At 50.5% G+C, this 16,091-nt stretch overlaps 1 protein-coding gene across 1 annotated transcript; it reads right to left on the bottom strand.

Annotated features, from left to right (window-relative positions):
- Positions 1-6,862: 6,862 nt before the first annotated feature.
- Positions 6,863-12,855, bottom strand: LOC122944601 (cardiotrophin-2-like). The gene is made up of 3 exons (XM_044303047.1): positions 11,781-12,855; positions 9,427-9,539; positions 6,863-8,235 (listed from the first exon to the last, which is right to left on the bottom strand). Exons 1-3 carry the CDS (start codon positions 12,034-12,036, stop codon positions 7,807-7,809), a joined length of 798 nt encoding a protein of 265 aa, XP_044158982.1. The 5' UTR covers positions 12,037-12,855; the 3' UTR covers positions 6,863-7,806.
- Between the last annotated feature and the right edge of the window lie 3,236 nt (positions 12,856-16,091).

Here is a 16,091-nt window from a genome sequence, read left to right on the forward strand (position 1 = left end):
TTTTCTAGGAATCGGGACACAATTGATGGCCGTGTACAGTTAGTATTGGTCTATATAAGGGTGGCGGGGGTGATATTAATCCCAAATGTAATATTTGGGAATTTACCTTGACCGATGGCCGACATCTACAGTCTGGCTAGTGCCTGAAGATGTGCATCACTTTGAACTTTTTGACTTCTAGGGGTTGGTTTTGTGTCTCCCTCAAACAGAAACTCAAATCTGAGGCTATGTTCACCCATTAGAATCGGGGGCAGATTAGTAGCAGAAAACGGGTGTGTTTTGGAGGCCGGTTTCTAATTTGGTGGAGTTTTAGGAGAATATTTGGCTGACGTTCCCTGCTTCTCCATTGACCTCTCTCAAATCCTTTTATCAAATCTGTTTCTAAGAAGTCATTTGTCACTTCTCAAATCATCTACTGAAAAAGCCTCAACCATTTTACACCGTGTGCACAAGGTGACGTTTTTAACGTTAAATAGGGAAATGGTTGGTAAGTTTTGGTTGTGGATTTAGCCGCTGGAAAGGCCCATGTCAATGATTTAAGCCGCGTGAACGCCCCCTGAGGTTTCCTCTTCACTACATGTCTGTGAAGATTCTCCTTCATCCAGGTCATGATATTGCAGCAGCAATAAGTCAGAGCAACTGGACTTTTTGTCTTTAGGCATCGGACTATCTTTCTCAATTCGAGTGACTTCTACAAGAAATGTCCAGCACTAAATACTGGTCACTAATGCTTCAGTCATGGAGGTAAAATGTTCATTGCATTTAATTGACTGAAGCTATTGGATGTGATTAAACTGCCTCAGGAGAGGTGTTAGAGCAGCATTGTAAGTGGGTGACCACTCCACCTCCATTCAAGCACTGTTTCCAATCCCGGTCACTCCTGCCGATCAGCTGTTTGAAGAGGCCACTGCGCCCTCCGGTGAGCACTGTGGCAGCGCCAGTTGTGCTTGGCATTGCAGCTCACTTGAATGGGACTGAGCTGCACCTAGGCCACCATACCCTTGTATGGTGCCGTCATTGGCCTAGGATTAGGTATAAGCACTCACAGAGCACCGTCGCCTCTTCAAACTGCTGATCGGTGGGTGTCCTGGGAGTCGGACCTCTGACGATCTAACATTGACCTAGTCTAAGCTGAGGCCATCAAATGCCTGGATAACCCCCCCCCCCCCCCCCCCCCCCCTTAAGAGAACGCTCATTTGGCAGGCAGCTTTTGTCCCCAGCTCCCGCGTACATGTTTGCTTGGCTCCTAGCAGATATAATAGTGATAGGGAAATACATTTCTTGTTGGGTTTTTCTCATGTTGTGTTGTCCACTATTCCCGGTGTGGCCACTAGAGGTCACAGGAAGACCAGAGAGGTCCCACGTGAAGGAATGCGGGCAGGAGCTGGTGTGAAAATCCCAACGTTCCCAGAAATGGCGCTGTGCTGCGTTACAGAGAATCCTGCGGCCTGTAGAAAATTCACAAGTGGTGATGTTTGTGAGAGCGGGAAAGAACGTCATACCGGAGTCTAAAACCAGGAACATAAATACCCTTGAGCAGGAATGTGGACGCACGGCTCGAGACACAAACCAGAGACCAAGCGCTATAATCGAGCTTTTATATTCAACGTAAAACCTAACGGGCCGGCAGAGAGCACAAGACTCGCCACAGACAACAGGTGATGGGGACAGCTCAGCTCCTCCACCTCCTGCACAGCGACTTCTGAGCATGCTCACTACACTCCTCCAAAGACATTGATAGATGGCATTCCAAGCTATCCTCTCCCTGTACAGCGCCCTTTGCACAGAGCATGCCCACTTCGTAGAATTCAGTAAGTGATGGACAGCTCATCTCCTCCGGGGCCAGTGACCTCTGCACAATCACAGGAACCGGGGCCCACGACATGAATAGACTGGCAGGTCGATCATGTGCACCATGGGTAATGGCCAGCAGTCCCATGGAGATGAATCGCAGACCTGCCATTCTGTTCATTTCAAGGGTCCCTGTGGAACACGGCCTTGTTGTTGTCATTCGTTGCCCCCCACCCTCCTTAATCGTTATCTTAGGGACAGGGGATAACTTGAAATAACCAGCATAACCCATTAAAGGTATATTATGATTTCAGACATTGGTGGGATATCGATGGGTTATACTTCCAGTGTCAGACTGGTGCGGGTCCCATCTCATCTCCAGAAGGCGGAGAGGAGAGCGCACTGCACAAGTGCGGCCACCATCTCTTCACTTTCATGTGAGTTCTGAAAATAGCCGAGCACCGGCTATTGGAGAGGGGGGCCGTGCATGCACGTCGTGCTGTCCGCTCACTTCTATGGAATTTCCGAAAATAGCCGAGCGCGCTCACTGTGCTATTATCAGAACTCCCATAGAAGTGGATGGAGAGCATGCAGGGGCTTCGTTCTGGAGATAGGTGAGGGTCCCACCTCTGGGACTCTCTCCTATCTGACAGCGGTGGCCTATCCTAGCGAATGTCTGAGATGAGAATACCCCTTTAAGTTTGAGGAGTATTTCGCTTCAATCCAGAGACTGTTCTACTGAAGTCGGGGAGAAGCTTAAATCTGGTTTTAGATGTTCTATTTAAAGGGGTTTACTGAGATTTTTATCATTATGACACCCGGGACCCCCACGATCAGCTGTTTGAGAAGGCAGCGGTGTTGACAGTAGCGCCGCAGTCTTCTCTCTGCTTTCCCTAGGCCGAGTGACCACACGTTCATGTGGCCTAGTAGCAGCTCAGCCCCATAGAAGTGAATAGGGCCGAGCGCGATACTGAGCACGGCCTCTATACAATGTACGGCGCTGTGCTAGGTGAGCGCGGAGAAGGCCGCGGTGTTCACAGGAGCGCTGGTGTCTTCTCAAAACAAGGTGTTGGATGCCCGCCAATCAGATACTGATTATCCAGAGGATAGGTCATCAGTCCAAAAATCTCAGAAAACCCTATTAAGTCCACTGTGTTAATGTGTTTTACAGTTTTCAACATCTCTGCTTGCTGTTATTCAGTAAGAAGCGTCATGTGATTGTCAGCTATGAGAGGTCAGAGCTACTCATCTGCACCATCTCTCCTCTGCGGCTGCATTGGTGACCCATATTTCTATGGTTTACGTAACTCTTCAGCTTTGTAGAGGGCGGAGGCTTCGGGTTGTGCATAGTAACATTATACCGCTACGCAACATGATACAGGAGAGCAGCCGCTGCTGGTTCACTGGCATCCATGACCAAGCAGTGGAGGCCAAGTCAAGTCCTCCGGGACATCCAGACACCGGCTATTTCCTTACAGTTCATGGTTGGTTCAGAAGAGCGGCACGCAACAAAGACAACATTGTACATGAGCCAAGACCCACCTTCTCCATCCTCTTAATGTGCTGGCCTTCTGGCCCCAAAATGTGCTGCACTGTAAAGCTGCAGGACCTGGGCAAGAGACTGGTCCACCAATAGCTCTGGAGCGTATGGCTTTAACCTCTTTCTTCTCTGAATTGGCTGATAACAGCGAACAATATTTACACTGAACAGCAAATAGTGAAGACTAGTAAAGAATTAGGACCCGGTCGTCCCCGAGAGCCAGCGTCAGCACCCGGGCAAGCATCGGGGCCCACTACTACTCCTGGGGGGGCCCACTGTGCCCGCTCACTCCTGCAGCTGTGTCCCGGTCTTCATTAATCTGCCTGTTCTGAATTCTAGGGCAGCTTACCCCAGCAATGCAGACAAGTTTCGCCATGTGCACTGCTGGGGTGTGCGGCCCCAGGACTCAGAACATGGAGTTTCCTACCGGGCTAAAGGACCTTCCTGATGTCACCCGCCCATGTGACCAGTGGGGGAGGAGCAGAGAGCTGTGTTCCTCTATGGAGAGGAGCCAGGCCGGAATGTGATGAGGCCTAGCTGTGTGTCTGTCTGTCTGTGTCGCCATCACCTTGCCCACAGTGTTCCTATGACTTGACGCAGCTGCTTCAGGACGTTCTGTGCGGGGCAAGAAGATGGAAGAGGAGGCAGCACCGCCAGCATAGAGTCCGTGGGAGAGACACAGGGAGGCACACTTACATGTGGTAATTTGTGGTTTTACATAGGACTGCAGGTAACACTACCATATTATTAGCACTAGTGTCACCTGTGGTGTTACATAGGACTGCAGGTAACACTACTACATTTTCTGTACTCAGATAGCCATGACTGTGTTATCTGTGGTGTTACATAGGACTGCAGGTGACATTTACTACATTATCTGTACTCAGAGAGGTATCACTGTGTTATCTGTGGTGTTACATAGGACTGCAGGTGACATCTACTACACAATCTGTACTCTAGATCTAGAGAGTTATCACAGTGTAAGGGGGCCCATTGAGACTTTATCACCCAAGGGCCCACATGACCCTGGAGCCGGCCCTGGCCAGAGCTATGATTGGCAGATCTCAGCTATAGATGTGGGCTCAGCGGAGACAGGGGCACCATTGTTGGCAGTGAGGCCCCTGGAGGGGAAGAGGAATGCCTGCAGTCTGCAGAGACGTTAAGGGGATTCTGTCGCCTCTCATAACACAAACTCAGATTTTAAACCAGTCCTGCTCCACAGTTTACCTTGAATCGGCTTTGCTGTTCTATACTGTAATCCGTCCAGTAGTTTTGCTGAAAAACGACTTTTATAATTATGCTAATAAACCCTGAAGGTGCCCAGAGGGGCGTTATGTTCCACTTTGTGTGCCCAGTAACGCCCCCCTGCAGTTCCCACAGCGTCTCATCCCTCTCCTCCCCCTCCCTGACGGCCGAGCGAAGTCTCGCGCAGACGCAGTACCCACTGAGTGCTGCGCCAGTGCGATCTGCTGGAGACTGAGGGCGGCAGCTTCATCCTCGTCACTGGGCGTGCGCCGAGCCCAGTGACGTCCGATGCTCGCTCTTCCCTCAGTCTCCAGAGGTGACAGAATCCCTTTAAGCTTCCTTTCCTTCCTCCTTACATAGGATCACACAGGAGGAGGTTGAGTGGTTTGTCGCAGATTTCACCCCTTGCATTGCAAATGCGGAAATTCTGAAGACTCACAACGTAAGACGTGGACTGAAGGTCTGCACCGCCGCCCAGGTTCTGCTGCGCGTGGATGACAGTATTTCACAATCTCGACCACTTCGCTGCTCCCGAAAAATGCTGCAGATTTTTCTGTGGTGGAAATTACTCAGCGTATGGAAGCCGGCCTGGAGCTACCCCGGCGGCGAGCTTTGCTTACACGTCCCACCCTGCATCGGGATACACCATGGCCGCCAGCCAGATAAACGTGAGCGTCCACTCCCTCCTCGCAGTCTCTTACCGGCTGACGGCCTGATGTGTACGGGGCGCTCCCGCTGATTATGGATAAGACATAGAATGTTTACGCCTCATCCTTTTGGTCTGGCTGGAGACAAGCGGCCTCCGGAGCGGTCGCGATCATCGCAGACACATAATTGTTCGGCGCAGATCGCTGCATGGACGGGTTAGATAGAAGTAGGTTGATGAATTAACGACTGTTGAGCGAATGATCGTCTGGTGAGCGATCGTTCTGCCGACGTCTACACATTTAATTCCATATTGCTCCTTACAGTCGTTTGCGTTGGTCATACAGGTCACATGACTTCTGTCGGTGGACGGCTAAAACGAGCAGCCCCCCCAATGCACAGATCAGCCACGTGCACGTGCATGAGGCCTTAAACTACAGGTATGGCCTTATCTATACTCCAGTCACATCCAGAGCTGCATTCACAATTCCGAGTCCCTTTCACCAGAGTGCTTTGTATGGTAGGTACAGTAGTTAAAGGGTTTTTCTCACTTCAGCAAACGGCAGCGCAGATACAAGGTGGTCGGGACGGGTGCTGCAGCGCATGTCTGTCTATGTGAGCTCGAATGGTCCCGACCACCAGAGGCCAGTGCAAGCATGACCACCGCTGATGGATTGCAGGGTGGTCGTAACCCCTGGAAACTAGTAGTGTATAATGTGATGGAAAAAACGAATGACCCCAGCAAAGGAGGCAATATGGAGAATCACAATACATTAGTAAGTGCATCTACATGATAAATGCCATCTGCTGATGTGAGAGGACCCCTTTAAATCAGTTAGATAAAATGTCTGACTGTACAGTGTAGACAAACCACTGGAAAGCCAACAGCAGCTCCGTATGTGATTGGAGTACAACAGGCATGCTCAACCTGCGGCCATCCAGCTGTTGCAAAACTACAACTCCCAGCATGCCCGAACAGCCTATTGTGGGAGTTGTAGTTTTACAACAGCTGGAGGGCCGCAGGTTGAGCGTGCCTGGAGTACACTCTGCAGGTAAGGGCTCATGCACACGACCACGTGCTGGCTGTTCCGTGCATTGGGGACTGCACGGCAACATCCATGCGGCTGCTGCAAACGGATCCAGACCCATTCAACTTAAATGGGTCCGTGATCTGTCTGCACCGCTAAAAAGTAGTGCATGCAGTGCGGAGGCAGGTACAGTATACCCACAGAAGCCCTCCATAGTGCTTCCGATCCGTGCCTCCATTACGCATCTCCCGGATCACGGATCCATTCAGGTGAATGGGCCCGGGATGCACCTGGCCAGTGCCCGTATATTGCGGGCCGCGATACAGCAACGTCCGGCACACGGTCGTGTGCATGAGCCCTAAAGCTATTACCTTCAGAAATGCTCATCCATTGACCACCGTGTGCAAGCACGCTTCGTCCACCCATGGTGCCCAAAATACTAATTCTTACTCCAGCTGTTGCAAAACTACAACTTCCATCATGCCTGGACAACCTACAGCTATCAGGGCATGCTGAGAGTTTTAGTTTTGCAAAAGCTGGAGGACCGCAGGTTGGACATCCCTGGTCTAAAGCAAAGGATATACGCCTTCAAATAAAGGGCCACACACACAAATCTTTAGAAAAATTTAATATAAAGTCTATGAAACATTATAAAACCTTCTAAATCACAACAGATTAGTATCTAAAACTGCCTGATTATTGCAGACATGAACAGGCTCAGCTCGTCAGTCTCAATCTGAGGTGCGCAGGGATTAGACGTCAAGCCAAGAACCGCCAACGACTAAGCGCAATAAGACACCAAGTTTCAGTCCACGGTTAGTTCACACAAATGGTCAGATACAAGTCACATGGTCCAGGTTTATCTTCCCGTTTCTGTACCATACCATTGTTCTCAGTTGCAGGTACCAGAGAAACCAGTCACCTGGATTGTGGAGAACATCCATATAGTCCCATAGGCAAAAATGTCCATCACACAGATCTGCATAAATGATGGGAATCTGAAAATGGAGATTTGTAGAACCCAAATTCCATTGGCCGGTTGGAGATTGAGCAGCTGTGCTGAGGGGCGTATATAGAAGAAAGGTCTCAAGGAGATCCAATGAAGTCTACAACCTTAGAACTTTCTGCGACAAGAGGAACAATAGCTGAAGATGTTGCAGGGTCAGAAGACGACCAGACTGGAAGAGTCCTCCATTTATACAAGAACCTAATATTTGGATGTCGTGAAGTGTTGACACACCACCTCAAGATCTATAGATCCTCTCACATGTGTGCGTTTTATCATGGGTGGACTGGGAACCTTGGGACCTCAACACAGGAGCACAGTGACATCAAGTGTCCATTAGCCATTAGAAGTAGTCCTCTCCACTGCCACAAGTAGACCCTGGCTTCTACTTGAAAGGAGACAGTCTAACCGCTTGATCCTTCCACCCCAAAAACCCCAGTCTAAAAGTAATCATCAAAATATACAAAATCGTGTCCTCACAGAGGTAGGCATGTCTAACTAAAAGTGTCTGTCTAGGAAGATTATGTCTAACAAGGCCTCTTGGTTGAGAACTACACAGGGCTTTCTGCTAGGAGGATCATCAGGTCCCTCTCTGTTTGGTTGAGCCACTCATAAAAACTCTTACACACCATGTACCCGGCCACCTTTTTCTTCATGGTGGTGGAAAGCGCAGTCAGAGAGGGAGAGGAGACATCTTGCCTTCCCAGTAGTGCGGTCAGGTTAGAGCTGATGGCTCTGGAATTGCTCTCTGCAATTTCCAGGAGATCGAGAAGCTCCCAGGCTTTAGGATTGAGGGATCTCTGCCAGAGATGGACTGCAGCCAACCACTCTCTCAAAGACAAGAATGCACGGAGGCTCAGATTCAGGCGCTTCCACGGAGAGGACGGGAGGTTGTTCTGATCCAGGGTAGGTAGATCTTCTACCTTTGCTTGAGGGACTTTAGCTCCATTGTCTGAGAACGGAGGTCCTTGATGACTGAGCTGTGGGGAGAAGAAAGTTATTGGTGCAGAAATGGAAGATTATTTAAAGATGACGTCACTGCCTGGAAATGCCACAAGTCAGAAATGCTGCGTTAAAGGGGTTGTCCAGCCTTGGAGCAGAGAATCCATTTGGTCCAGACCTGTGCCCCTGAACATAAAGTTAGATTCATCTGCTTTCTCAGTTCTTCATGGAAGAGGCTGGGTCTTCTCACCACTGCAGCCAATCACAGCATCTTAAACGGTACGTCACCATTTAAAGCTCTGTGACCACTGAAGCCTTTGATTGGCCTCAGCTGTCACCTGCAAGGATCAGAAGTGGCTGGCAACAGAGCAATATCGGAACCACAAGCAGGTGAGTCTTAGCTTTTTAAAATATGTTCAGGAGCACAAGTCTGGACCAGAGAGGTTGTTGGCTTCAAGGCTGGACAACTCCTCTAAGGCCCATTAACAAAGGCAGACGAGCTGGCAAACATTCACACTTATTGGAACCATGTTCCGCGTTCTGCTGACGGCCTGGTTGTCATTGGCCACATCTTGTGTGCAGCATACAAATCGGTGGTTGTCGGCAGTACGTCGCCCCCTGGAACCAGCAATGTTCTGCCGACAATGAAGCTTTAAGTGTCCGATCACACGAATGACTGCAGCACCGAGGACTACTCCATGTAAATGGAGCTAAACCAGCCCCGATCGTCCTGCCAGGTTGTTAATCGGCCTTATTACTGGAAGGTCTCCCAGTGTAAACAGGTCTTTAGCTTCCAACAAAACCGAGAACTGGAACAAAGCAGCAGAAGAAAACCTCAGTCCCCAGTAACTGAAGTCTAAAGGTCTGTTCACAAATCATGTCGCAGCGATTTACAAAAATTGTGGCAAAAACCTTCACTGCAACATGGTGATAAACCTACAATCTCCATCTTTTTATCAGCCCCTCCACAATTAGTTCCAACATCGATCACTGATCTAGTCAGAGTCCACCCTGGTTTCTGCGAGGATCACCACGAGAAGCAGAACGTGCTAGAAACTTCATTACACGTTATGGAGACCCCGGGTGGGAGCGTCGCGTGTTTTGTGGTCACAGATTCCTTGTAGAGGTTAAGAAGGGACCTGCCCATCCTCCCATATAGCTGATGCTGAGGAGCAGGTAAGTCTCAGCCGTTACCCTTCCACCTCCCCATGTCCCCAGATGCCACTTACATATCTGTCCACCAGTTGGCCGGCTTGAGACTTTGCCATGGAGACCAGTAGTTGCGCCTGCCGCTTGGCTTCCTTCCCATCTTGGTCCTGTGAGGGGATTCCAGCCAGATGTTCTGCCAACAACGAGAGGAGATTATTAAGGAGAGGACAACTCAGCAGATCCAACGCCTCACCAGCTGCCCGTCCCTTTAAGAGGCAAGAAGCCATAAATGTCACCTCAATGAAAGAGGAAGAGAAGTGAGGAGGCGCTGACAGAAGAACAATGGCCCCATTATCATGTCTCCAAGCAGATTCCTGAGAAGTCAACTATCACCCACAGAACCATCCACCCCCCCCCCCTCCCCAGTGGGAACCAGTTCCTGCAAATACTGGGCACTGGTCAAAGCTACAAAGTATAAGAGAATGCAAGAGGATGGTGGGGGGCCACAAAACAAGAGGGGGGCGGGGGGTGTAGCTCATCCTCTCCTGTGTGATACTGTCTGCTGAGCTGTGTATCTAATCCTCTCCTGTGTGATACTGTCTGCTGAGCTGTGTATCTAATCCTCTCCTGTGTGATACTGACTGCTGAGCTGTGTATCTAATCCTATCCTGTGTGATACTGTCTGCTGAGCTGTGTATCTAATCCTATCCTGTGTGATACTGCCTGCTGAGCGGTGTATCTAATCCTGTCCTGTGCGATACCGCCTGCTGAGCTGTGTATCTAATCCTATCCTGTGTGATACTGCCTGCTGATCCGTGTATCTAATCCTATCCTGTGTGATACTGCCTGCTGATCCGTGTATCTAATCCTCTCCTGTGTGATACTGCCTGCTGAGCTGTGTATCTAATCCTATCCTGTGTGATACAGCCTGCTGAGCTGTGTATCTAATCCTCTCCTGTGTGATACTGTCTGCTGAGCGGTGTATCTAATCCTCTCCTGTGTGATACTGCCTGCTGAGCGGTGTATCTAATCCTATCCTGTGTGATACTGTCTGCTGAGCTGTGTATCTAATCCTATCCTGTGTGATACTGTCTGCTGAGCTGTGTATCTAATCCTCTCCTGTGTGATACTGCCTGCTGAGCGGTGTATCTAATCCTATCCTGTGTGATACTGCCTGCTGAGCTGTGTATCTAATCCTCTCCTGTGTGATACTGTCTGCTGAGCGGTGTATCTAATCCTCTCCTGTGTGATACTATCTGCTGAGCTGTGTATCTAATCCTATCCTGTGTGATACTGTCTGCTGAGCGGTGTATCTAATCCTGTGTGGGATGCAGAGATTACATAAAACACCAGCACGGCTGCAGTGTGATACGGGAGGTTTAGATACATTATAGGGGCTGTAGAAGTTGCTGCGTCACGCGGCTTTGGATTTCAGTCACACTCGGTCGCCTCTGCTATTCTCGTCTCTCCACACCCCCTGGTGTCAGGTCAATGTCAGTCCTGGCTCCAGCGCCCCCTCATGGCATGCTGGTACTTGTAGTGTCACGTCTTCTCTGCAGCGGGGGGCACAGGCGGTGGGGTACTGCCCCTTTAAGGCTGCAGCGCTATATCAGACCATTACACATAACCCCCTCATCAGATAACACACTGGGAGTTGTAGTTCTGTAGCACTATATCAGTCCATTATACATTACCCCTAGACCGCAGATAACAGGCTGGGAGTTGTAGTTCTGCGGCGCTATGTCAGTCCATTACACATTACCCCTAGACCGCAGATAATCCCCCTCATCAGATAACATGTCGGGAGTTTTAGTTCTGCGGTGCTATATCAGACCATTACACATAACCCCCTCATCAGATAACACGCTGTGAGTTGTAGTTCTGCGGCACTATGTCATTTGATTACACATTACCCCTCGACCGCAGATAACCCCCTCATCAGATAACACGCTGGGAGTTGTAGTTATGTGGTGCTATATCAGTCCATTACACAATACCCCTAGACCGCAGGTCAGATAACACGCTGGGAGTTGTAGTTCTGCAGCGCTATTTCATTACACATTACTCCTAGACTGCAGATAACCCCCTCATCAGATAACACGCTGGGAGTTGTAGTTCTGTAGCGCTATGTCAGTCCATTACACAATGTCCCTAGACCGCAGGTCAGATAACATGCTGGGAGTTGTAGTTATGTGGTGCTATATCAGTACATTACCGCTATACGAATGCCACAAGATGGCAGATAATCCTCAGGTAAGATAATATGTTAGGAGTTGTAGTCCTACAGCAGTCGCACCGCAGGTCCCTCTGTAGATATACTCCCATCTGAGCCTCAGGCATTGCTAGCAGCAGCCTGCACGTTCATGCTGGGGGTTGTAGTCAGAGTGTGAGTGTGAGCAGATGTTGAGAGTTGCAGTCCTCTGCAGGCTCCTACCTGTGATGACCTCCATCCCGGCTGCAGACTCCACAAGTGTTGAGGCCGGCGCTGCACTTCCCTCCTTTATCCCGGTCTCCTCCTCCTCTGGCCCACACACAAATTCCCTGGAAGTTCTCCCCTGTGATGTCAGCGCCTCCCCACCCCCGCCTGCCGCCACCTGCTGCACATTCTCCATACAGGGGCCCCATACAGGTGGGCCCCAAGAGCTGACAGTCTGGGGGTGCAGTCCGCGCCGCAGACACGTTCCCGTCATCAGGACGCGGTTATTATGGTGGCCACGCGTGGATTTCAGCTCCACTCCACTCGAGGTCTCGGATTTGTGTGCGGTAAATGTGCAACGGATTATCGCGCCATCTCATCCACGGGCCACGGAAGAAATCTGTAAAGATTGGCGTTTTCCACCTTCACAAATCTGCGACAATATCCGCAGCAGAATCCGCACAATCCAGAAGCAGCTTTTACGGCGGCGTCTTGTGGATTATTCCGCTGGGCGCTCCCTTAGGGCGTTGTTCACACACAGTCTTTTCTGCGCCGATTCCGGTTCAGATTCCGCACCTGAAATCCGGACACCGGTCTCAATCCGCTTACATTGATTTCAATGGAAATCTGTGGCGATGAAAAAAAACACTCGGCGCGCTGGTTCATGGTGGCACGTAAATCCCGTGTAACCGCCAGCGGCGCGTTCCATATCGCACGCAGTTTGCTCCCGTAGAGGGATTCCCACATGTTTTAGGGGATTGACGTTTAAGCGATTTCCTCTGAATATCAGACCTTGAATGAGGCCGTTTTTTGGGCGTCAATGTTACGTCTGGGGCGTTGTCTTTCTAGGAGTTTCATCTCGCTCTCGGCATCATCCGCCATCGCGCTCCAGTGACGCAACTTCTTACGGTTGTGGACCGATAATCTCCCCATGTGCTGACGTCCTGAAGGAGCGGCCATGTTTCCGGGACGCAGCAGGAAGCGAGCGCCTCTTATCGGCCGGCGCCGTCTGCCTGTGGTCGGGCAGGATACGTCTTATTTTAAATCCGTTTCCAGTTAACCCCTTGAAAGCTGTGGTCTATTACTGAGAAATATTGAGGCGGAAAGTAACGCAGACATTCCAGGAACGGGGAAGAACGGATGCTGGAGATAACGCCGCGTGGACCCAGGTTCTGGAGACGAGTGACGGATGTGGGTCAGAGGGTCACAGCACGCGGCTATTACAGGACTGACCACAGGGGGCACCATGTCACCAGTAATAATCTCATGTAATAATGGGGAACGAGCAGACGTTGATACAAGGCAAAGAGGGAACCCCAGTCTCACAAGGTCCCCTTTACCTTTGCTCCTCTTCTCTTTGGCTTTCTTGCTCCCATCTGACACATTTTGGTGCTGCCCTGAGCAACATCTAAAGCTTTACTGTCCCTTGTTTGGAGGCTATAAGCTGGTGGTGGTGGGTGTCTGGTGCATTGGTGTTGGGTTTCTGGTGGTGCAGATGGTGGGTCTCTGGAGGCATCAGTGGTGGGTCTCTGTTGGTGGCATTGATGGGTTTCTGGTATCAGCAGTGGTAGGTCTCTGGTGGCATTGATGGTGGTTCTCTGGTGTCATTGGTGGTGGATCTCTGGTGGCATTGGTGGTGGGACTCTGTTGGTGGCATTGATGGGTTTCTGGTATCAGCAGTGGTAGGTCTCTGCTGGCATTGATGGTGGTTCTCTGGTGTCATTGGTGGTGGATCTCTGGTGGCATTGGTGGTGGGACTCTGTTGGTGGCATTGATGGGTTTCTGGTATCAGCAGTGGTAGGTCTCTGCTGGCATTGGTGTTGGGTCTCTGGTGTCATTGGTGGTGGGTCTCTGGTAGCATTGGTCTTTAGACTCTGATGTCAGCAGTGGTAGGTCTCTGGTGGCAGCAGTGGTGGGTCTCTGTTGGTGGCATTGATGGGTTTCTGGTATCAGCAGTGGTAGGTCTCTGGTGTCATTGGTGGTGGGTCTCTGTTGGTGGCGATGGGTTTCTGGTATCGACAGTGGTAGGTCTCTGGTGTCATTGGTGGTGGGTCTCTGGTAGCATTGGTTTTAGGTCTCTGTTATCAGCAGTGGTAGGTCTCTGGTGGCATCATTGGTGGTGGGTCCCTGGTGGCACTAGTGTTGGGTCTCTGGTGGTGCAGATGGTGGGTCTCTGGAGGCATCAGTGGTGGGTCTCTGTTGGGGGAATTGATGGGTTTCTGGTATCAGCAGTGGTAGGTCTCTGGTGGCATTGGTGGTGGTTCTCTGGTGTCATTGGTGGTGGGTTTCTGGTGTCATTGGTGGTGGGTTTCTGGTGTCATTGGTGGTGGGTCTCTGGTGTCATTGGTGGTGGGTCTCTGATGGCATTGGTGGTGGGTCTCTGGTAGCATTGGTCTTGGGTCTCTGATGTTGGCACAGGTAGGTCTCTGGTGGCATTAGTGGTGGGTCTCTGGGGGCAGCAGTGGTGGGACTCTGGTGGTGCAGATGGTGGGTCTCTGTTGGTGGCATTGATGGGTTTCTAGTATCAGCAGTGGTAGGTCTCTGGTGGCATTGGTGGTGGTTCTATGGTGTCATTGGTGGTGGATCTCTGGTGGCATTGGTGGTGGGCCTCTGTTGGTGGCATTAATGAGTTTCTGGTATCAGCAGTGGTAGGTCTCTACTGGCATTGGTGGTGGGACTCTGGTGTCCTTGGTGGTGGGTCTCTGTTGGTGGCATTGGTGGGTTTCTGGTATCAGCAGTGGTGGGTCTCTGGTGTCATTGGTGGTGGGTCTCTGGTGGCATTGGTGGTGGGTCTCTGTTGGTGGCATTGATGGGTCTCTGGTATCGGCAGTGGTAGGTCTCTGGTGGCATTGGTGGTGGGTCTCTGGTGGCAGCAGGGCTGGTGAGTCTGTGGTGGTGGTAGGTCTCCGCTGGTACTGTCAGACTCTGAAGGCAGTGATGAGGGGTCGGTGGTCCCGCAGGCTGCTCTGACCTCCACATTCTAGGGAGACATGTATGGTGGACACGTTTATCTAGTTAATGTTTCAGAGCGTCTAATACTGTGGAATTATCGGAAGCTTATGGTGCAGTATCTGTTTACATCCGTGGCCCCTGAGACTGGACAGTGACAACACTACAAGCTCGTCCTGTTAACTATTTCATGTCACAGTGGAGTGCCCCTTTAATTCTCCCCAGAGGACTGTAGTATGAAGGACTGTGGGCTTGTAGACATTTCTGAGATTCTTGGCTCCAGACAATCATTACCTTATCATCTGAGAATTCTGATTTACAAGAAGCTTTAGAGGAAGTATGGAAAATGATGAAAGAGATAAGAGGTGGGTGTGAAGAGGGGCCCTACCCAGCAGCACAGAGGATTTCAGGGAGAGGCATGCGCTGATCCTGTGGAGGTCACAGGGTGAGAGTTACATAGTAGAAGGAGCAGGGTCCTAGCAGCACAGAGGATTTCAGAAGAGGAGTGTGCTGATCCTGTGGCGGTCACAGGGTAGGAGTTACATAGTGGAAGGAGCAGGGTACTGAGCAGCACAGAGGATTTCAGGAGAGGAGTGTGCTGATCCTGTTGAGGTCACAGGGTAAGAGTTACATAGTGGAAGGAGCAGGGTCCCAGCAGCACAGAAGATTTCAAGAGAGGAGTGTGCTGATCTTGTGGAGGTCACAGGGTGAGAGTTACATAGTAGAAGGAGCAGGTTCCCAGCAGCACAGAGGATTTCAGGAGAGGAGTGTGCTGATCTAGTGGAGGTCACAGGATGATAGTTTCATAGTGGAAGGAGCAGGGTCCCTAGCAGCACAGAGGATTTCAGGAGAGTAGTGTGCTGTAGAGGGGTGGAGTAAAGACCTGTGAGAGCTTACAGAATCCCTCCCGCTGCCTGTTTTTTTATGGCGGCTCCAGCCAAGGAATTTGAGGAGATAACATTGACTTCTGGTTAATTATGAGGAAATTGCAGCTTTCTACACTGGACTGGAGTGAGGATCGGATCTGAAGTGACCACCAGATGACAGATCATAAAATGCACCAGTTTTATTAAAGGGACCACAAACAGAAAAAGCTTTCATCTCAATGAGCGTCCACATTGGTCCTTGTTGCGTCGGTGGTACGAGAAAGATCAGCTCCAAGCAGTTGGCTTTGTGTACGGTAATAAACACGACGCTCAGTGTGAGATCTTTACAGGAATCCCTACAGTTTGGTGAGCCAGCCAGGAGACTCGAGAGCAGATGTTAGACATTTACTAAGCGTGGAAGCTGCAGGTCCATGTAATCCAGGGATCTAACATCTGTGGTCACAAGCCAAAAATGTGACTCGCGCAGTTTCAGTCAAGAAGGTCTTGAGTCCTT

The sequence above is a fragment of the Bufo gargarizans genome, chromosome 8 (assembly GCF_014858855.1).
Source record: "Bufo gargarizans isolate SCDJY-AF-19 chromosome 8, ASM1485885v1, whole genome shotgun sequence".
NCBI lineage: Eukaryota > Metazoa > Chordata > Amphibia > Anura > Bufonidae > Bufo > Bufo gargarizans.